This window comes from Zootoca vivipara, chromosome Z, assembly GCF_963506605.1.
Source record: "Zootoca vivipara chromosome Z, rZooViv1.1, whole genome shotgun sequence".
Lineage (NCBI taxonomy): Eukaryota > Metazoa > Chordata > Lepidosauria > Squamata > Lacertidae > Zootoca > Zootoca vivipara.
In genome coordinates, this window is record NC_083294.1 from 44,588,709 (window position 1) to 44,611,576 (window position 22,868).

At 50.9% G+C, this 22,868-nt stretch overlaps 1 protein-coding gene across 1 annotated transcript; it reads left to right on the forward strand.

The window, feature by feature from the left end:
• The first annotated feature begins 535 nt into the window (after window positions 1-535).
• LOC132591542 (FERM and PDZ domain-containing protein 3-like) lies at window positions 536-22,019 on the forward strand. The gene is given in 17 exon segments (XM_060270584.1): window positions 536-599; window positions 3,344-3,595; window positions 3,725-3,827; window positions 4,025-4,070; window positions 4,178-4,264; window positions 5,536-5,599; window positions 5,602-5,642; window positions 6,264-6,395; window positions 7,536-7,655; window positions 8,180-8,316; window positions 9,731-9,848; window positions 9,900-10,034; window positions 13,909-14,088; window positions 14,848-15,068; window positions 17,563-17,599; window positions 17,686-18,213; window positions 20,227-22,019. Coding segments are annotated over 16 exon segments (3,582 nt in total). The 5' UTR covers window positions 536-599; window positions 3,344-3,447; the 3' UTR covers window positions 21,712-22,019.
• The last annotated feature ends 849 nt before the right edge of the window (window positions 22,020-22,868 follow it).

Below are 22,868 nucleotides of genomic sequence, written 5' to 3' on the forward strand. Positions count from 1 at the left end.
CGGGGGAAAAAGAGCATCCTCTACTGCCTCGGTGGTCCGTTGCTAAGCAACCGCGCATTCCAGGGATTCTCCCACAGTGCTTTGCTCCTTTCCAGCGAGGACCTAAACCTTCCATTTCCACAAGCACCCCCCCCCAAAAAAAAGATTGATAGGGAAAAAATCTGACTAGTTCCGGTTTCATCTAGTCTGACCCCCAGCAAGGCAGGAATCTCATCATCATATTATTAATATACAACCGGGGGGTCAGACTGGATGACCTTTGAGGCTCCCTTCTAGCTGCCCCATTCTAGATCCATGCCTTTTAGGAGAGATCCCTTCTAGTTCCTCCATTCCAAACCCCTGCATTGCGGGGGGTCAGACTGGATGACTTTTAGGGATCCCTTCTAGCTGCCCCATTCTTAGGATCCTGTGCTCCGTTTCCCCCCCTAGCAGGGCGGGGGGTCTGTCTGGATGACCTTTGGGGCGCCCCTCCCCTCTTCGCTTCCCCCCTCCCTTCCCGTCTGCTGCAGTGACAACCAGCGCCGCGAGTGCGCAGGCGCGGCCGGAGCTGTCCCTCTTCGTCTTGCCGGGCCGGTTTCGGGGGGCCGCATTGAGTTCCGGTAAGGACCGCGACCCCCTGAAAAAAAAACACAACTGGGGAGGGGGTTCCCGACGGAGCAGGTCGAGGGGCTCCCATGTTCTCCTAATGCCCCCCAAAACGGCTCCATCCCTCTTCCTGCCCCCCTTTTCTCGAAGGATGCGCGGCCCCGACGAAGGGGGCAGTTTGGGGGGGCAGGTGTCCCCCCCCAAGCGGGCAAATACCTCTGGTTCCCCTCCTAGCCTTCCCAAAAGGGGGTGCAACGGTCCCGACGCCCCATCTTGCCTGGTGCTTTTGGGTGGCGACGGATGGCGACGGTTGTGGGGCGAATATGGGGCGTGGGGACCCCCATTGGGGCAGATGGGGGACAGGATGCCCCCCAAAGTCCTCCTTAAAACGACCCACGCACCAAGCGGGTAAGTCCATTTCGAGCCTTTTCCCGGCACCAGCGATTGCGCGGCGAATGGAATGGTCGGCTGGGAAGGGAGCCAGGGGTCATCCAGTCTGACCCGCTGGCCATAGCACGTGTGAAAAGGACCTCGGGGTTTGGGGGAACCACGCTCTCTTATGATCGCTGTCTCCGCGAATGGTCCGTTTCCAGGAATCTCCACCCGACCTCCTAGGAAGGAGAGAGGAAGGTATCGAAGGAGAGAGGGATGAAATTAGAGGAGAGGAGAGATGGGGGGGGGGAGGAAAGAAGGGGAGAATAATCATAGGGTGGGAATGGACCACTGATGGAGTTACAAGATTGGTAGGTCAGAGGAACTATTATTACTGTGTTGTTGTTGTTGTTGTTGTTGTTGTTGTTGTTGTTGTTGTTGTTAGGATGTCAAAAACAGGTCATGTCGATGCCAGATGAATTTCAGGCCTCCCTGTTTCTCACCTTCCCCATCACCTTCCTTCCTTCCTTCCTTCCTCTTCCTCTCCATTCCTCTCTCAAATCTTCCTTTATCTCTCTTCCCCCCCTCTTTCTGTCTTTCCCTCCCCCCCCTCCCTGGACTCCTTCTCTCTCTTCCCCACCTTCCCCATCTTCCCCCTTTCTCCTCTCTTTCTTTCTCCTTCTCTCCCTCCATCATCATCATCTCTCTCTCTCTCTCTCTCTCTCTCTCTCTCTCTCTCTCTCTCTCTCTCTCTCTCTCTCTCTCTCTCTCTCTTCTTTCTTTCTTTCTTTCTCTGGCTCTCCATTCCTCTCTCAAATCTCCCTTCCTCTATCCCTCTCTTCTCTCTTTCCCTCCCTCTTCCTCCCTGGACTTCTTCTTCTTCTTCTTCTTCTTCTTCTTCTTCTTCTTCTTCTTCTTCTTCTTCTTCTTCTTCTTCTTCTTCTTCTTCTTCTTCTTCTTCTCCTCCTCCTCCTCCTCCTCCTCCTCCTCCTCCTCCTCCTCCTCTCTTTCTACTTTCTTTCTCTGGCTTTCCATTCCTCTCTCAAATCTCCCTTCCTCCATCCCTCTCTTCTCTCTCTCCCTGGACTCTCTGACTCTCTCTCTCTCTCTCTCTCTCTCTCTCTCTCTCTCTCTCTCTCTCTCTCTCTCTCTCTCTCTCTCTCCCTCCCTCCCTCCCTCCCTCTCTCTCTCTCTCTCTCTCTCTCATATCTCCCTTCCTCTATCCCTCTCTTCTCTCCCTCCCTGGATTCTTCCTTCTCTCTCTCTCTCTCTCTCTCTCTCTCTCTCTCTCTCTCTCTCTCTCTCATCTCCCTTCCTCTATCCCTCTCCTCTTTCTCTTCCCATCCCTTTCTCTCAGACCAGGCCAGCAGCCAATTCTTTTCATATTCGGATCACGCAGCTCCTGAATTCTTCCCTCCCTCCTCCCCCTCTCCTCCCACCCCCTCTTTCTGACAGGAGAAAAGAGGAGGCCATTCACAGTGAGTAGGGGGTCTCCTCCTCTGAGACAGGATCAGGGCCCTGCTGCTGCCGGGATTTTCCTGGATCCCAAGGGCCGACTGCAAACAGCGGCTGAAATGCTATTAATTACAATTTTTAAAAAGCAATCTTTGAGCTCTATTTTGAATGTTCAAAGAGCCTTACCTGGACATTTATGTTTGCATTATTTGGGCGGCCTTTTGTGGAAAAGTTGTGTCCCAATGACCCACCCGCCCACCCCGCCCACCGTGCTGGGAAATGGGGTGGGAGGGCGCCGGAACGGGGCGGGAGGGCGCCCGAGGATCCGGCACACCACGGCGCCGGGAGCACTTAAGACGGCGCTGATAGGGATAGGGATAAGAGTTAGGGCTAGGGCTAGGGGTTAGGGCTAGGGGTTAAGGATAGGGGATGGGGATTAGGGGTAGGGTTGGGGTTAGGAGTTAGGGCTAGGAGTTGAGGATAGGGGTTGGGGGTTAGGGGTACGGTTGGGGTTAAGAGTTAGGGATAGGGATAGGAGTTAGGAACAGGGGTTGGGGGTTAGGGATGAGGTTGGGGGTTAGGGGTAGGGGTTAAGGATAGGGGTTAGGGGTTAGAGGTTAGGGCAGGGGACCCCAAACTAAGGCCCGGGGCCCGGATGCGGCCCAATCGCCTTCTAATCCGGCCTGCGGACAGTCCTGGAATCAGCATGTTTTTACATGAGTAGAATGTGTCCTTTTATTTTAAATGGATCTCTGGGTTATTTGTGGGGCATAGGAATTCGTTCATATTTTTTTTCCAAAATATAGTCCGGCCCCCCACAAGGTCTGAGGGACCGTGGACCTGCTGATAAAGTTTGCTGACCCCTGAGTTAGGGGTTAGGGATAGGGGTTAGGTTTTCTTTTTCTAGAATCATCAAATCCCTTTTTTACAGAAAGGTGCAAGCTTGCTGGCATGCCATTAGGATCCTGACCCGAGGAAAGGATTCTTCCCTCCCTGCACCCTGGAATCCTCTCTCTTCCTGCCGCTGGAGATGCGATGCCAAAGGAAAGCTGGGGTGCTATGGAATGGGGCCCGCCGCCTTCCGACTCCTTCCGACAGGTGACGATCCTGCGCCACCCAGACGGAGGCTTTGGCTTTGTGGCCGGCGGCGAGAGGCCGGTGGTGGTGCGTTCGGTGGTGGCAGGTGAGGATTCCGGAGACGAATCTCTGCGTCAGATCGTCGTCGAGTTGGAAGGGGGTTGGACTAGATGATCCTGAGGGTCTCTCTCCCCCCCCCCTCCCGACAGACACCAGCTGCCCCTTCCTTTGGCAGGCGGACCCTCGGAGGACAAACTCTTTCCCGGGGATCAGATCTGGGCCATTGGCGACGAAGACGTGAGCGATGTCGCCCGCGAGAGATTCATCGAAATTGTGAGGTGAGGAAGAAGGAAGCGGGTTCGAGACACGCCGGGTGACCCTTCTGAAATTTAAGAGCTGCGCTTCCTGCTTCCTCTACAAATCCCTGGATTCTTTCTGGAGCTGGGGCCCCCTGAGGGTCATCCAGTCCAACCCCCCGGAGAGGCAGGAATCTCAAGGAAGCCCTAAACGTCTTCTTTGTTCCTTTCCACCGCAGAAGCACCAAGGAGTCTGCCGTCTTCACCGTGCTGCAAACCCATCAGGTGAGATCCCGGGGGGTCATCCATCTCAACACCCCCGGCAAGTCGGGAATCTGCTTTTCCAGCTGAGATCTCCCACAAGATCCATTTTTTCCCTTCTCCCCTTCCAGTCGCCCAAGTCAGCCTTCATCAGTGCCGCGAAGAAGGCCAGGCTGAGGTCCAACCCCGCCAAGGTGCGCTTCTCGGAGCCGGAGCCGGTGAGTTCTGGAAAGTTCTGGAACACCTCTTTGGGATTGTTGGAGAGAGCTAATGTGCCGCACAGAGTGGCTGGGGAGGCCCGGCCAGGTGGGCGAGGTATAAGTAAATAATAATAATAATAATAATAATAATAATAATAATAATAATAATAATAATCGCTAATACCCCAGTCTTATTCAACATCTTTATCAATGACTTGGATGATGGGCTTGAGGACACCAAATTGGGAGGGGTGGCTAATACCCCAGAGGACAGGATCACACTTCAAAATGACCTTAACAGATTAGACAACTGGGCCAAAGCAAACAATATGAATTTTAACAGGGAGAAATGTAAAGTACTACACTTTGGGGGGGGGGGATGAAAGGCACAAATACAGGATGGGTGACACCTGGATTGAGAGCAGTACATGTGAAAAGGATCTAGGAGTCTTGGTAGACCACAGACTTGACATGAGTCAACAGTGTGATGCAGCAGCTCAAAAAGCCAATGCAATTCTGGGCTGCATCAATAGGAGTATAGCGTCTAGATCAAGGGAAGTAATAGTACCACTGTATTCTGCTCTGGTCAGACCTCACCTGGAGTACTGTGTCCAGTTCTGGGCACCACAGTTCAAGAAGGAGACTGACAAGCTGGAACGTGTCCAGAAGAGGGCAACCAAAATGGTCAAAGGCCTGGAAACGATGCCTTATGAGGAACGGCTTAGGGAACTGGGTATGTTTAGCCTGGAGAAGAGAAGGTTAAGGGGTTATATGACAGCCATGTTCAAATATATTAAAAGATGCATATAGAGGAGGGAGAAAGGTTGTTTTCTGCTGCTCCAGAGAAGCGGACACGGAGCAATGGATTCAAACTACAAGAAAGAAGATTCCACCTCAACATTAGGAGAACTTCCTGACAGTAAGAGCTGTTCGGCAGTGGGATTTGCTGCCAAGGAGTGTGGCAGAGTCTCCTTCTTTGGAGGTCTTTAAGCAGAGGCTTGACAGCATATGTCAAGAATGCTTTGATGGTGTTTCCTGCTCGCAGGGGGTTGGACTGGATGGCCCTTGTGGTCTCTTCCAACTCTATGATTCTATGATTCTAATAATAATTTATTTCTATTTATACCTGGTCCATCCAGCTGGGTGATTAAAAACAGAATAAAAACAGAATAAAACATCAAACCTTAAAACTTGCCTACCAGGGCTACCTTCAGATGTCTTCTCAAAGTCGGGTAGTTGTTTATTATTATTATTATTATTATTATTAGTCTGCAGCCTTTGCTTTTCAGGAGATGCTGAAGAAGGAAGCCTTGCTCCTCATCCCCAACGTCCTGAAGGTTTTCCTCGAAAACGGCAGGTCAAGTCCTTCACTTTTGATAGCCGCACCACCGTCAAGGTAGGAAGGGAAGCAGGGTCTAGTGGTTAGAGCCAGGGGCTAGGAAGCAACGCCTAGTGGTTAGTGACGTTGTAAAATGCTTCCGGGGGGGGGAATATTTCTAGAGATTTTCTATCATAAATTACATTCTAGTCCAAAGGAATGTATTTAAGTTACATTCTATTTTTTTTATTTACTGTATTTCATTCTACCGTATTTAAGTTACATTCCTAATTCTTGATACATCGTAATGCTTAAAACATCAATAAATAAGGACACAGTCCTTTTTAAAAAATTGTTTTACCACATGGATACATATGCTATCACGTTATTGTTTTGAGTTAAATACAGTAGTTGTTCTTAAGGAAATGAATCTTTTTCTCCTTCCGGCAGAGCAAAACAGTTGCCCAAATAGAAACCGTTAACTTATTAAACCTCAACATCGTTTGATAATTATCGGTCTATGTATTTCTAAGAGTAGAACCAAAATCAGTCTTTTTGAATAGAGCAGTCAAAATGATTCTCCAAAAAGGAAAGCTTCCTCCGATTGTCAATATTAAGGGGGGGGGGGGGGTGCCAACAAGGCTGAACCTTTCTGTAAAAAAATAAATTAAAAAAATGCTCCTCTCTCACCCCTACCAGGACGTGATGTCAACCCTCCAGGATCGCCTTTCCCTGCGGCGGATCGAGCATTTTTCCCTCGTCTTGGAATACCGCAGCCCCGAGCGGAGCCACCAGTTTCTCCTCCTCCAGGAGAAGCAGCCTTTGGCCCATGTGAGTTGGGAGGGAGCCACAGAGGAGGTCATCTAGTCCAACCCCTCTACCAGAGCTCTGAAATCCTCCCTCCCTTTCTCTTTCCTTCTTCCTTGCTTCCTTCCCTCCCTCCTTCTTTCCTTCCTTTGTCCCTCTCTCCCTCTCCTTCCTTCCTTCCTTCCTTCCTTCCTTCCTCTCTCCCTCTCTTTACTTCCTCCCTTCTCTCCCTCTCTCTCTCCCCTTCCTTCCTTCCTTCCTTCCTTCCTTCCTTCCTTCCTTCCTTCCTTCCTTCCTTCCTCTCTTTACTTCCTTCATTCCTTCTCTCCCTCTCTCTTTCTCCCCTTCCTTCCTTCCATCCTTCCTTCCTTGTCACTCTCTTTCTCCCTCTCTCTCCCCCTCTTTCACCCCTTCCTTCCTTCCTTCCTTCCTTCCTTCCTTCCTTCCTTCCTTCCTTCCTTCTCTCTCTCTCTCTCTCTCTCCTCTCTCTCTCTCTCTCTCTCTCTCTCACACACACACACACACACACACACACACACTTTCCTCCCCCCACCCTTCCTCCCTTTTCTCCTTCCTTCCTTCCTTCTTTCCCTCCTTCTTTCCTTCCTTCATCCCTCTCTCCCTCTTTTTCCTTCCTTCCCTCCTCCTTCTTTCCTTCCTTTGTCCCTCTCTCCCTCTCCTTCCTTCCTTCCTTCCTTCCTTCCTTCCTTCCTTCCTTCCTTCCTTCCTTCCTTCCTTCCTTCCTTCCTCTCTCCCTCTCTTTACTTCCTTCTCTCCCTCTCTCGCTCCCTCTCTCCCTCTTTCACCCCTACCTACCTTCCTTCCTTCCTTCCTTCCTTCCTTGTCACTCTCTTTCTCCCTCTCTCTCTCCCTCTTTCACCCTTTCCTTCCTCCCTTTCACCTTCCTTCCTTCCTTCTTTCCCTCCTTCTTTCCTTCCTTCATCCCTCCCTCCCTTTCCTTCCTTCCTTCCTTCCTTCCTTCCTTCTCTCAATCTCTCTCTCTCTCTCCTCTCTCTCACACACAAACTTTCCTTGCTCCCTCCCTCCTCCTTTCTTCATCCTTCCTCTCTTTCTCCCAAATCCCACAAGGATGGATGGGGGAAAGGGACCCCAGGGGGTCATCTAGCCCACCCCCCTTGTCAGAGCTCTCCTTCCTCCCCCCAGGTCGTTCAACGGACCCACTACCAAGGCATGAGGTGCCTTTTCCGGGTCAGCTTCTACCCCAAAGACCCTGCCGAGCTGTTGCGGCAAGACGCCGCTGCCTTTGAATACCTCTACATCCAGGTCAGTGGGGGTGTGTGTGTGTGTGAATGTGTGGCTAGAGGGTCCCAATCCTCCCTGCTCCACCTAGTGGTCCTCGTTGCCCCTCAAAAGGGTGGGTATAAATTTATTATATTATTTCTGTGGGTAAGCACTAGTTCCAGCACACTAGTCTTCTTAGTCACTTGCTCTAACCATACTGGTAGCTGCCAAGTCTCCCGTATTCCCCGGGAAATCCCCGTTTTCCCACTGTTCCTAGCTGAAAAAACAGAATTTTTTCCCCCCGGTTTATTCTGGCGCAGCAGCCATTTTGGAACTGGGCAAAGCAGCATCAAAAGTCACTTCTGAGCATGCTCCGCCCAGTTCCAAAATGGCTGCAGTGCGACTTCCGGTCTGCTACTCCCGGTCCGGTCAATTATTTCTCCGACAGCAACTTGGTAGGTATGGCTCTAACCACTAGGCAATGCTTACAACTCACAAACCACTAGGTGCCGCTTCCCAGCCCCCTCGCTGTAACCACTAGGCGATGCTTCTCCTTCCCTCTCCAGAGCCGCAACGACGTCATCCGGGAGCGGTTTGGCGCCGATCCCGATCCACAGTCACTCCTGGTCCTGACGGCGCTCCACATCTACATCACCGTCTCGGCCACCTGTCCCGGCCACAAGGTGGCACTCAGAAACGTCGAGTGAGTGAGTTCTGGGGGGGGAACCCTGAAGGTCAAACGGACCAAACCTTGTTCCTGCACCCTCACTCCCTTTCTCTGTTCTTCCTTCTTTGTTTCCTTCCCTCCCTCCCTTTCTCCATTCTTCCTTCCCCATTTCCTCCCTCCCTCCCTCCCTTTCTCTGTTCTTCCTTCTGTTTCTTTCCTTCGACCCTCCCTCCCTTTCTCTGTCCTTCCTTCCTTCCATTTCCTCCCTTCCTCCTTCCTTTCTCTGTCCTTCCTTCCTTCTTTCCTTTGTCCCTCCCTCCCTTTGTTCTTCCTTCCCTGATTCCTTCCTTTGTTCATTCCTTCATTCCTCCCTCCCTTTCTCTACCCTCCCTCCCTTTGTTTTTCTTCATTGTTTTCCTCCTTCCTTTCTCTGTCCTTCCCTCCCTTTTTCTGTTTTTCCTTCCTTGTTTTCCTTGTTGCCTTTCCCCTTCCTTCCTTCCTTCCTTCCTTCCTCCCTCCCTCCCTCCCTCCCTCCCTCCCTCCCTCCCTCCCTCCCTCCCTTTCTCTGTTCTTCTGTTTCCTTCCTTCTTTCTTTCCTTCGACCCTCCCTCCCTTTCTCTGTCCTTCCTTCCTTCTTTCCTTTGTCCCTCCCTCCCTTTGAAAGAAAGAAGGAAGGAAACGGAAGGAAGAATGGAGAAAGGGAGGGAGGGAGGGAGGAAAAACAGAAAAAGGGAGGGAAGGACAGAGAAAGGAAGGAGGGAAACAATGAAGAAAGAACAAGGGGAGGGAGGGAGGATAAAGAAAGGGAGGGAGGGATGAAGGAATGAACAAAGGAAGGAAGAACAAAGGGAGGGAGGGACAAAGGAAAGAAGGAAGGAAGGACAGAGAAAGGGAGGGAGGGAGGGAGAGAAAAGGCAACAAGGAAAACAAGGAAGGAAAAACAGAAAAAGGGAGGGAAGGACAGAGAAAGGAAGAAGGGAAACAATGGAGAAAGAACAAAGGGAGGGAGGGAGGGTAGAGAAAGGGAGGGAGGAATGAAGGAATGAAGAAAGGAAGGAATCAGGGAAGGAAGAACAAAGGGAGGGAGGGACAAAGGAAAGGAGGAAGGAAGGACAAAGAAAGGAAGGAGGAAGGGAGGAACTGGAAGGAAGGAAGGAGAAAGGGAGGGAGGGAGGGAGGACAGAGAAAGGGAGGGGGGTCAAAGGAAAGAAAGAAGGAAGGAAACAGAAGGAAGAACGGAGAAAGGGAGGGAGGGAGGGAGGAAGAGGAAAGGCAACAAGGAAAACAAGGAAGGAAAAACAGAAAAAGGGAGGGAAGGACAGAGAAAGGAAGGAGGGAAACAATGGAGAAAGAACAAAGGGAGGGAGGAAGGACAGAGAAAGGTAGGTAGGAAGGTAGGCAGGAAGGATGGAAGGAAGTTGGAGTGCCTGCGTTTCCTCTTTCTCCCCAGGAAGGAGTGGGGTCTGGAGCCCTTCTTGCCTCCCTCTCTGTTGCTGGCCACCAAGGACAAGCACCTGCGCCGGTCGCTCTCGCAGCAGTTGAAGGCTCACCAGCGGCGCAGCTCCCAGGTGGGACTCTTAACCCCTGGGGTGGGACCCTAACCCCCACCTCGAGCTCAGGGTCAGGCTGGATGACCCCAAGGGGCCCCGATTCTCTCCTCGCAGGTCTCCCCCACCCGGGCCAAGCTCCAGTACCTGCGTCTCCTCGACCGGCTGCCCACCTTCTCTGGTGTCATCTTCCAGACCGTCGGGATGGTAGGGGGTTCTAGGTTCTGCTTCGTTTTCTATTTCCGATTCAGGGCTCAGATTCTGGTGCCAGGGGTTCTGTTTTCTGATTCCCAGGCTCATATTCTGGGTTTCCGGTTTCCGGTTTCCAGTTCCTGCTTCTGTTTCCAATTCAGTTCGGTTAGCTCGGGTTTCTGGTTTCCAGTTTCTGGATTCCGGTTCTAGGTTCTGGGCTTTATATAATAATAATTTATTAGTTGTACCCCACCCATCCGGCTGGGCCTCCCCAGCCACTGGGCGGCTTCCAACAGAAAAATGAAATAAAATAATCTATTAAACATTAAAAGCCTCCCTAAACAGGGCTGCCTTCATAAGTCTTCTAAAAATCTGGTAGCTGTTTTTCTCTTTGACATCTGATGGGAGGGCATTCCACAGGGCGGGAGCCACCACCGAGAAGGCCCTCTGCCTGGTTCCCTGCAACTTGGCTTCTCGCAGCGAGGGAACTGCCAGAAGGCCCTCGGTACTGGACCTCAGAACGATGGGGGTGGAGATGCTCTTTCAGGTATACTGGACCGAGGCCGTTTAGGGCTTTAAAAGTCAGCACCAACACTTTGAACTGTGCTCGGAAACGTACTGGGAGCCAATGGAGATCTTTCAAGACCGGTGTTATGTGGTCTCGGCGGCTGCTCCCAGTCACCAGTCTAGCTGCTGCATTCTGGATTAGTTGTAGTTTCCGGGTCACCTTCAAAGGTAGCCCCATGTAGAGCGCATTGCAATAGTCCAAGCAGGAGATAACCAGAGCATACACCACTCTGGCGAGACAATCTGCAGGCAGGTAGGGTCTCAGCCTGCGTACCAGATGGAGCTGATAGACAGCTGCCCTGGACACAGAATAGACCTGCATCTCCATGGACAGCTGTGAGTCCAAAGTGACTCCCAGGCTGCGCACCTGGTCTTTCAGGGGCACAGTTACCCCATTCAGGACCAGGGAATCCTCCACACCTGCCTGCCTCCTGTCCCCCACAAACAGTACTTCTGTCTTGTCAGGATTCAACCTCAACCTGTTAGCCGCCATCCATCCTCCAACCGCCTCCAGACACTCACACAGGACCTTCACCGCCTTCACTGGTTCTGATTTGAAAGAGAGGTAGAGCTGGGTATCATCCGCATACTGATGAACACCCAGCCCAAACCCCCTGATGATCTCTCCCAGCGGCTGCATATAGATGTTAAAAAGCATGGGGGAGAGGACAGAACCCTGAGGCACCCCACAAGTGAGAGCCCAGGGGTCTGAACACTCATCCCCCACCACCACTTTCTGAACACGGCCCAGGAAGAAGGAGCGGAACCACTGTATGACAGTGCCCCCAGCTCCCAAGTGCTCTAGACCAGTGCTCCCCAACCTTTTTATCTCCGCGGACCAGTCAACGTTTGATAATTTTACCGCGGCCCGCTGAGGGGGGGACGTTGATTATTTATATTTTATTTAGATTGTTTTGATTTAAAAATTTTAATTTAATTGTATTTAAATGTTCCTTGGGCGGCCCGGTACCAATTGATCCACGGACCGGTACCGGTCCGTGGCCTGGGGGTTGAGGACCACTGCTCTAGACGGTCCAGAAGGAGGTTATGGTCGATGGTGTCAAAAGCCGCTGAGAGATCCAGCAGAACTAGGAAACAGCTCTCACCTTTTGTCCCTAGCTCTCCGGAGATCATCGACCAGTGCGACCAAGGCAGTTTCAGTCCCATGATGAGGCCTGAATCCCGACTGGAAGGGATCCAAATGGTCCGCTTCTTCCAGGCGTGCCTGGAGTTGTTCAGCAACCCCTTGCTCAATCAATCACCTTGCCCAGGAATGGAAGATTTGAGACTGGGCGATAGTTGGCCATATGGGCCGCATCTAAAGACGGTTTTTTAAGAAGTGGTTTAATAACCGCCTCTTTCAGCGGGTCTGGGAAGGCTCCCATTCCCGGCTCACATTTATAAGCCAGGATGGGCAAGGATCAAGGAGACAGGTGGTTGGTTTCACTCGTCCAAGCAGCCTGTCCACATCCTCGGAGGTAACGGATTGGAATTGATCCCACGCAACGTGACAAGACAGACCTCTAGTCAATACAGCATTAAATCTTAAAAGCTTTTCTAAACAGGGCTGCCTTCAGATGTCTTTTAAAAATAGGATAGCTGCTTATTTCCTTGAGATCACAGGGCGGGCGCCACAACCGAGAAGGCCCTCTGACTATAACCTCTCTTCTCGCAGGGAGGGAACCGCCAGAAGGCCCTCGGGAGAGGGACCCCGGTGTCCGGGGTGGAGACGCTCCTTCAGGTCCAGTGGTTGCCTCGCTAGACAAATTAAATTCGTTCCACGGGTCTTTTCTTATAACGGAAAATCTGTCTAGCGAATCCCATAGGAATGCATTGGATTTTTTTGGGATTATTTTTTTTGCCCATAGGAACGCATTAATTGAATTTCAATGCATTCCTATGGGAAACCGCGATTCGCTAGACGAATTTTTCATAAAACGAATCCGTCTAGCGAGGCAACCTCCGCTGTAAAAATCCTTTTGTTAAGCGGAAATCTCGTTAAGCGGGGCATTCGTTAAGCGAGGCGACACTGTATACTGGACCGAGGCAATTTAGGGCTTTAAAGGTCAACTAATCCAGAATGCGGCAGCTGGACGGGTGACTGGGAGCGGCCGCCAAGACCACATAATACTAGTCTTGAAAGATCTACATTGGCTCCCAGTACATTTCCGAGCACAGTTCAAAGTTTTGGTGCTGACCTTTAAAGCCCTAAATGGCCTCGGTCCAGTATACCTGAAGGAGCGTCTCCACCCCCATCGTTCTGCCCGGACACTGAGGTCCAGCACCGAGGGCCTTCTGGCGGTTCCCTCGCTACAAGAAGCCAAGTTGCAGGGAACTAGGCAGAGGGCCTTCTTGGTGGTGGCACCCACCCTGTGGAATGCCCTCCCTTCAGATGTCAAGGAAATAAACAACTATCTGACTTTTAGAAGACATCTGAAGGCAGCCCTGTAAAGTTTAATGTCCTTTGTTGGGAGCCGCCTAGAGTGGGGGGGGGGTTATAAATAATAAAATTAGAATCATAGAGTCATTGAGTTGGAAGAGACCACAAGGGCCATCCAGTCCAACCCCCTGCTAAGCAGGAAACACCATCAAAGCATTCTTGACATATGCCCGTCAAGCCTCTGCTTAAAGACCTCCAAAGAAGGAGACTCCACCACACTTCTTGGCAGCAAATTCCACTGCCGAACAGCTCTTACTGTCAGGAAGTTCTTCCTAATGTTGAGGTGGAATCTTCTTTCTTGTAGTTTGAATCCATTGCTCCGTGTCCGCTTCTCTGGAGCAGCAGAAAACAACCTCCACCCCCCCATAGGAACACATTAATTGAATTTCAATGCCTTCCTATGGGAAACCGTGATTCGCTCGGCGAATTTTTCGCAAAACGCATTTGTCTAGCGAGGCAGCCTCCGCTCGAAAAATCCTTTTGTCAAGCAGAAATCTCGTTAAGCAGGGCATTCGTTAAGCGAGGCGCCACTGTATCCTGGACCGAGGCATTGTTTTATTTATGGTGTTGTTATAGCTGATGATTTTCTTTCGTTTGGAATTATGTTATTCTGTATTGCTGGCTTTTGCTGTAATAAAAACTGAAGTGAACTGAACTGGACTGAGGCCATTTAGGGCTTTCAAGGTCAGCACTAACACTTTGAATTGTGCACGGAAACGTACTTTTTTCCGGTTCCTGATTCAGTTCAGTTCAGTTCAGTCCAGTCCAGTCCAGTTCAGTTCGGCTAGGCTTGGATTTCGGTTCTGAGCTCTGGTCTCTGGTTCACTTCCGGGTCCATATTCTGGCTTCCCGGTCCAGCTTTGACTACTCTGACTCTCGTAGGATGGCCAAGACGCGGCCCCCACCCTCCTGGTCGGCCCCCGCCACGGCGTGAGCCACGTCATCGACCTCCGCACCAACCTGACCACTGTCTTATGCGAATTCAGCCAGATCAGCAGGGTCCAACTCTTCCGGGAGAACCCAGGCGTGGCAAGGGTGGAGACCGCCATTGTGGACGCCAAGGTGGGCAGGCTGGAGAGCCGCCTGGGGGCCATTCTGTTGCTCGGAGATATATATATATATATATTTTCAAAAAAAATGATCAGATTTTTAAATTTTTAAATCAGGTTTTTGATTTAAATCAGATTTTAAATTTTTAAATTTGGTTTTTGATTTAAATCAAAAAGTAAAAAAAAAATCTTCTATTTAAATCAGATTTTTTCATTCCAAGAAACAGACTTTTGGATTTAGATCAGGTTTTTAATTTAAAGCACATTTTAAAATATGATTCTTTCAATTTATATTGGATTATTTGATTTAATCCAGATTCAGATTTAAATAGGATCTTAATTATTTTTCTTCACTTAAATCAGATTTTTAATTTTTAAATTTGGTTTTTGATTTAAATCGCATTTTTTTATTTAGTAAAAAATCTTCTATTTAAATCAGATTTTTTCATTCAAAGAAACAGACTTTTGGATTTAGATCAGGTTTTTAATTTAAAGCACATTTTAAAATATGATTCTTTCAATTTATATTGGATTATTTGATTTAATTCAGATTCAGATTTAAATAGGATTTTAATTATTTTTCTTCACAAATCAGATTCCCCCCCCATTTAAATCAGATTTTTATTTAAATAATATTTGGGTTTTATTATGATGAGAATAATAAGAACATAGTAACAGACTAGAATATTGTATAATCCTATTATTCCAATGTAATAAAAATAGAGATAAATATTTTATGATTTTATGATTCCAATACTACTTTTCTCCCCAGCCGCTGGTGCTTCTGATGGAGTGGCCAGAAGCTACCAATTTCGCTGGCCTCATTTCCGGCTACTGCCACCTGCTGGCCGACTCCAGGAGGACACTTTTCCCCGTCGCACTGCCTCCCACGACCAAGGCAGGTACGTTCCCAAGGAAGGGAAATTCCAAGCAGACGAAATGCCGGGTTTTTCTGGAGGGGATGAAATCCCGAATTGAAGGAAGCCAGCCTGGGTCCCTATTATTATTATTATTATTATTATTATTATTATTATTATTATTATTAAATTTACTCTTACATTTCTCCAATGAAAAAAGGGACAATCCATTCTAAATAAGAATAAGAATAAGAATTTCTCCTGTGAAAATAGGCATATCCTAAATAACAACAGCAACAACAAAACAACAGTAATGATTTTACATTTTTTCACTGAGAAAATTGTTCTTCTTGATGTTATGTTATGTTATGGCATCTGATGAAGTGTGCATGGACACGAAAGCTCATACCAAAATAAAAAATTAGTTGGTCTTTAAGGTGCTACTGAAGGAATTTTTTTATTTTGTTTCGACTCAGACCAACACCGCTACCTACCTGTAACTATGTTATGTTATGTTATGCTATGCTATGCTATGCTATGCTATGCTATGCTATGCTATGCTATGCTATGCTATGCTATGCTATGCTATGCTATGCTGTGCTATGCCAAAAAAATGGTGCTTTTGAATTCTGGTGCTGGAGGAGACTCTTGAGAGTCCCATGGACTGCAAGAAGATCAAACCTATCCATTCTTAAGGACATCAGCCCTGAGTGCTCCCTGGAAGGACAGATCGTGAAGCTGAGGCTCCAATACTTTGGCCACCTCATGAGAAGAGAAGAATCCTTGGGAAAGACCCTGATGTTGGGAAAGATGGAGGGCACAAGGAGAAGGGGACTCCCTGGCCTGGAAAAGACCCTGATGTTGGGAAAGATGGAGGGCACAAGGAGAAGGAGACTCCCTGGAAAAGACCCTGATGTTGGGAAAGGAGAAGGGGACGACAGAGGACGAGATGGTTGGACAGTGTTCTCGAAGCTACGAACATGAGTTTGACCAAACTGCGGGAGGCAGTGCATGACAGGAGTGCCTGCGTGCTCTGGTCCATGGGGTCACGAAGAGTCGGACACGACTAAACAACAACAACATGCTATGTTTTGCTATGCTACTTTTTTTTTTTTAATTATTATTTTATTTTATTTTTAATTAATTGAATGTATCTACCGGCATGGGACCCAGGTGGCGCTGTGGTTAAACCACTGAGCCTAGGGCTTGCTGATCAGAAGGTTGGCGGTTCGAATCCCTGTGGCGGGGTGAGCTCCCGTTGCTCGGTCCCTGCTCCTGCCAACCTAGCAGTTCGAAAGCACGTCAAAATGCAAGTAGATAAATAGGAACCGCTACAGCGGGAAGGTAAACGGCGTTTCCATGTGCTGCTCTGGTTTGCCAGAAGCGGCTTTGTCATGCTGGCCACATGATCTGGAAGCTATACGCCGGCTCCCTCGGCCAATAATGCGAGATGAGCGCGCAACCCCAGAGTCGGTCACGACTGGACCTAATGGTCAGGGGTCCCTTTACCTTTACCTATCTACCGGCATACATCCAGGAGGTCCCAGATACATCATTTGAATTATATTATTTAAACATTAATATGAATACTATTATTATTATTATTATTAGAATTAAAATTTATATACTGCCTCCCATGACCAAGAGAGGTAGTGTGGTGCCTCGCTTAACAAATGCCCTGCTTAACGAAATTTCCGCTTAACGAAAGGATTTTTCGAGCGGAGCTTGCCTCGCTAGATGAATTCATTTTACGAAAAATTTGTCTAGTGAATCGTGGTTTCCCATAGGAATGCATTGAAATTCAATGAATGTGTTCCTATGGGCAAAAAAGAAATTCAAAAAAAATTTCAATGCATTCCTATGGGATTCACTAGATGGATTTTTCGTTATAAGAAAAGACCCGCGTGGAACGAATTGAATTCGTCTAGCGAGGCACCACTGTACATTTCAAAGCTCAGAAAATTCCAACCAGCTGAGATGCCTAATCTCTCCAGAGGGGATAAAATCCCAGATTGAGGGAAGCCTGGGTCCCTAACCGCAACGACAATTAAAAAGCGACAATCTAAATCGTCATCATCATCTTATATTTCTCCGATGAAAATAAGCATATCCTAAATAACAACAAAAAAAGCTGCAATCATGCTTTTCCTTTTCTCCGCTGAGAATAGAGACATCAATAATAATAATAATAATAATAATAATAATAATAATACTTACCTTCCAAGTCCCGGACTGCAGAATCCGGGACCGGCAGCCCTGTGACACCGGACGTTGTGTCGACGCAACTTCCGGTGTCGCTCGGCCCATCTATGGGCACCAAAAATGGCCGCCGCTGACACCGGAAGTTGCGTCTATGCACTTCCGGGCATGCGTAGATGCGACTTTTGAAGCCCATAGAAGATTTTTGGTGCCCATAGAAGTGCAAATCAGAAAAAAATGGCCGCCGGCAGGAGAAAATAACGGAGAAAAACGGGAGACGAAGTGATACGGGGGACCACTGGGAAAAGGTAAGTAAAAACGGGAGTTTCCCGGGAAAACGGGGTACTTGGCAGCTATGTAATAAAAATACATTTATGTGCAGAAAATACGAATGCCCTACAGACATGCGGGAGGTTCCGGGTTCGATACAGGCCCCAGGACGGCTTCCTTCCATCCCGGGTCCAGGGGGTTGGACTATACGGTCAACCATCCTCACCCTCCGCTCTCTCTCTCTCTCCTTTTCCAGGCCGAGAGAAGGAGGCTGGGAACCGTAGCGCCGCCGGCAACCGCCGCGCTACGCCGCTGGAGCTGCCCCGCCGCTGCCGCCGCCCCGACCTCAACCAGAACCGGATCTTCTGCGACGGGGAAACCCGGCCCAGGACCAAGTCGGACCCGGTGCTGAAACTCCGGGTGCCGAGGGTGAGGGCTGCTGCGGCGCCAGGCGTGCCCGAGCCCGCTCGGTGGACGGCCCTGGACGGAGCCTCGGTCGCGCCGGCCTGGACTTGATGGCGCTGCCGCCGCCGGGCAGCGAAGGCGACGAGGATGACCCCGGCACCGCCCTGGCTATTGCAGCGCCGCCGCCCGGCTTTGGGGACAACAGCTCCGACGAGGACGACCCCCGGCACCGGCGGAGGGCGCCAAACAAGGAAACTGGGGGCCAGCTGCCAGTGACCTTTGTTGAGGCGGTGCCGCCAGGGTCCCAGGCGGTCCAGGAACGAGCCCGGGATCTCGATGAGGCGCTGGTCTCCACCCTGCAGGCCCTGGAAGCCCTAGCGGAGGCGGAGGATGGGCCGACGTCCCCGGCCACAGGTATTGAAGAAGGCGCCGAGCCCACCCCCTGGGATAGAGATTAGGTATAGGATTATCATCATTGATAATCATTACCTATCTTGATTTCAGCAAGGCCTTTGACAAGGTGCCCCATGATATTCTTGTAAAGAAGCTGGTCAAATGTGGGCTAGACAATGCTACCATTTAGTGGATTTGTAACTGGCTGACTGACCGAACCCAAAGGGTGCTCATCAATGGCTCCTCTTCATCCTGGAGAGAAGTGACTAGTGGGGTGCCACAGGGTTCTGTCTTGGGCCCAGTCTTATTCAACATCTTTATCAATCACTTGGATGGTGGGCTTGAGGGCATCCTGAGCAGGTTTGCAGATGACACCAAATTGGGAGGGGTGGCTAATACCCAGAGGACAGGATCACACTTCAAAATGACCTGAACAGATTAGACAACTGGGCCAAAGCAAACAAGATGAATTTTAACAGGGAGAAATGTAAAGTACTACACTTGGGCCAAAAAAATGAAAGGCAAATACAGGATGGGAGACACCTGGCTTGAGAGCAGTACATGTTGAAAAGGATCTAGGAGTCCTGGTAGACCACAAACTTGACATGAGTCAACAGTGTGATGCAACAGCTCAAAAAGCCAATGCAATTCTGGGCTGCATCAATAGGAGTATAGCGTCAAGATCCAGGGAAGTAATAGTACCACTGTATTCTGCTCTGGTCAGACCTCACCTGGAGTACTGTGTCCAGTTCTGGGCACCACAGTTCAAGAAGCATACTGACAAGCTGGAACATGTCCAGAGGAGGGCAAGAAAAATGGTCAAAGGCCTGGAAACGATGCCTTATGAGGAACGGCGTAGGGAACTGGGTATGTTTAGCCTGGAGAAGAGAAGGTTAAGGGGTGATATGATAGCCATGTTCAAATATATAAAAGGATGTCATATAGAGGAGGGTGAAAGGTTGTTTCCTGCTGCTCCAGAGAAGCGGACACGGAGCAATGGATTCAAACTACAAGAAAGAAGATTCCACCTCAACATTAGAAAGAACTTCCTGACAGTAAGAGCTGTTCGACAGTGGAATTTGCTGCCAAGAAGTGTGGTGGAGTCTCCTTCTTTGGAGGTCTTTAAGCAGAGGCTTGACAGGCATATGTCAATAATGCTTTGATGGTGTTTCCTGCTTGGCAGGGGCGTTGGACTGGATGGCCCTTGTGGTCTCTTCCAACTCTAGGATTCTATGATTCTATGAAGGATAGAAGGATAGGAAAAAAGAAGGATGGAAGGATAGGAGGATGGGAGGATAGAAAGAAGAAAGGAGGAAAGGATAGATGGAAAGAAAGAAAGAAGGGTGGAAGGACAGAAGGAAATCCATCTTTTCAGGACGGGAGTTCGTCCAATTTACCATGATTCTATTGACGAAGGCGCCGAGCCCACCCCCTGGGACAGGGATTAGTTATAGGATTACCAACATCATTATCATTTAAGGCTTTTAATAGATTACTGTGTTTTATTTTTCTGTTGGGAGCTGCCCAGAGTGGCTGGGGAAACCCAGCCAGATGGGCAGAGTAGAAAGAATAACTTTTATTATTATTATTAGGGTTGGGGTAGGGGTTCAAGATAGCGATAGGAGTTAGAGATAGGGTTATTATTAGTAGTTATTATTAGGGACCCAGGTGGCGCTCTGGGTTAAACCACTGAGCCTAGGACTTGCTGATCAGAAGGTCGACGGTTCGAATCCCTGCGACGGGGTGAGCTCCCGTCGCTCGGTCCCAGCTCCTGCCAACCTAGCAGTTCGAAAACACGTCAAAGTGCAAGTAGATGAATAGAAACCGCTACAGCGGGAAGGTAAACAGTGTTTCCATGTGCTGCTCTGGTTCGCCAGAAGCGGCTTTGTCATGCTGGCCACATGACCTGGAAGCTGCACGCCGGCTCCCTCGGCCAATAATGCGAGATGAGCGCGCAACCCCAGAGTCGGTCACGACTGGACCTAACGGGCAGGGGTCCCTTTACCTTTACCTTTTATTGTTATTAGTCGTATTATCCAACATCCTTAATGCTCCCGCCCCTTGTGTTTCCTCCAGGTCTCATCGTGCTGGCTGCCCTCGACCCTGACTCTGGTCGCGATGCCAACGCTTCCCCGAACGCCACTTACTTTCTGGCGCAGCGGGTCGGCCCAGACGGCTTCCTGGCCCGGAAGGAGCTATCTTTCCATCTGCGAGGCTGCGGGGCGCCCGCTTCGCAGGTGAAGACCAGAAGGTCATCACCGGCCAAACCAAACCCCAGCGTGCAGCCTTGCCCCTTGAACCCCGAACTCAAGCGTCCCCCGGAGACGGAGAGCTGTCAGGCGCCGACGGAGAGGATCCGGAGAGAGACGACGGTTCCCCCGGCCCGGGAAGCGGCAGATCTCGAACCCGAGGCGGCACCGCACCGAGAGGATCTGGAGATACCGGCGCAGCCCCGGGCACCCCGGCCAGTGTTCTGTTTTCGGAAGCTCTTCTCGGCCACCTTCCCGTCACGGCTCAAGCGGGAGACGGACGAGCGCCGGGCGCAGCTTCGGAAAGTGAAGCAATTCGAACTGGAGTTTCTGGAGCAGCTCCTGAAGGGTCCGGGCCCGGGGGTCTGCGGTTGCCCGGCCCCGGGCGCCAGCCCCATTCTGACAGCACCCGCTGTGTCGTGGTGTGACTACCGAGGGAGGGAGAGTTGCTCGGAGCGGGCGGCGCACGGATTCCCAAGTCCTCGGGTGCGCTCGGCCAGCCCCGAGCCGAGAGATGCGGAAAAGAATGCCTCTTGCCTGGGGACCGAGTGTGTGGCGGCAGAAGGGCCCCGCTATGAGAAGCTGCGGCGCTGCGCCAGCGGGGAAGGGGCCGTCCCGGAAGAGGGCGACCCGGCACCATGTTTCCCGGAGGACGTGTGCCCGCGGCAACTGGCGCAGGGCGGAGAGGGCTGCTGCTCCGTCCGCTCCTGCTTCTCGGCGCGGGGAGGTGACGACGAGGCCGACGAGCTGTGCTACTCGGCGCCGCCGATCCCGGACCCCGCGGCCCGGACGCAGGAGATTGACCTGCGGGCGACATCGGGCCTCGAACGCATCCGGGAGCTTCGCGGGCGGGAGTACACCTTCCCTGGGGGGTTCTCGGCGGTGAGGCTCGACGCCGAGCGACTCCTGGGTGCCCTGCGGCAATGTGCGGCGGCCGCGGGGAACGGGGCGACGGTGACGGACCACGGCCCGCTGGAGCTGGCGCTGGCCTTCCGGGAGCTGCGGGCCGCCTGTCGGCAGGTGGCAATCACGGAGAAAAGCCCGGCGCAGTTGCTGCCGGCCGTCGCCGGGAGTTTCCGGGTGCTGGCGCGGTTGGCTGAGACGGCGGCGGCGGGCAAGGAGGCGCAGCGGCGGGCCCTGCTAGCCCAGGTGGAGGAGGTGGCGAGGAACTACGCCGCCCTGGCGAAGGCGGCGGAGGAGTCCGCCGCCAGGCAGGCGGGCGAGGAGCCCACGCGCCTCTTGACAGCGCTGGAAGCAAAGTAAGGAAGTTGAGGGAAATGTGACGAGCTGGCTGTTCTTTGGTGAAGGCAGAGGGCAGGGATTTTCTCGCAGAGGGCTGAGGTGCCCTCGGCTTCGTCGGCGGGATCCCAGCGGTCATGTAGTCCAACCCCTCAGATGTGAAAGCTGGGGCGCGGTCAGGGGACACCAGACACCGCAGAGGTTGGCACAGGACTGTCCCATGGCGGGAGGGAGGGAGGAAAGAAGGAAGGAAGGAAGGTCAGGAAGAGAGGAAGGGAGGAAGGGAATAAGGAAGGAAGGAAATGGGGAAGGAAGGATGGAGAAAGGGAAGGAAGGAAGGAAGGAAGGAAGGAAGGAAGGAAGGAAGGAAGGACAGAGAATGGGAGAGAGAGATGAAGGAAAGAAGGGAGGGAGGGAGGACAGAGAAAAGGAAGCAGGGACAAAGGAACAGAGGAAGGAAACGGGGAAGGAAGAATGGAGAAAAGGAAGGAAGGAAGGAAGGAAGGAAGGAAGGAAGGAAGGAAGGAAGGAAGGACAGAATGAGAGAGAGGCATGAATGGGAGAGAGGGATGAAGGAAAGAAGGGAGGGAGGGAGGGAGAGAGGACAGAAAAAAGGAAGGAGGGACAAAGGAACAAAGGTAGGAAACGGGGGTGGAATGGAGAAAGGGAAGGAAGGAAGGGAGGGAGGGAGGGAGGGAGGAAGGGGGAAGGGAGGGCGGAAGGAAGGAAGGAAGGACAGAGAATGGGAGAGAGGGATGAATGGGAGAGGGAGGAGGGAGGACAGAGAAAAGGAAGCAGGGACAAAGGAACAAAGGTAGGAAACAGGGAAGGAAGAATGGAGAAAGGGAAGGAAGGAAGGAAGGAAGGAAGGAAGGAAGGAAGGAAGGAAGGAAGGAGAATGGGAGAGAGGGATGAATGGAAGAGAGGGATGAAGGAAAAAAGGGAGGGAGGGAGGGAGAGAGGGAGAGAGGACAGAGACATAGCTGCCAAGTTATCCCTTTTTTAAAGGGATTTTCCCTTATGCTGAATAGGCTTCCTCGCGAGAAAAGGGAAAACTTGGCAGCTATGCAGAGAAAAGGAAGGAGGGACAAAGGAACAAAGGTAGGAAACGGGGGTGGAATGGAGAAAGGGAAGGAAGGAAGGAAGGGAGGGAGGGCGGAAGGAAGGAAGGAAAGAAGGAA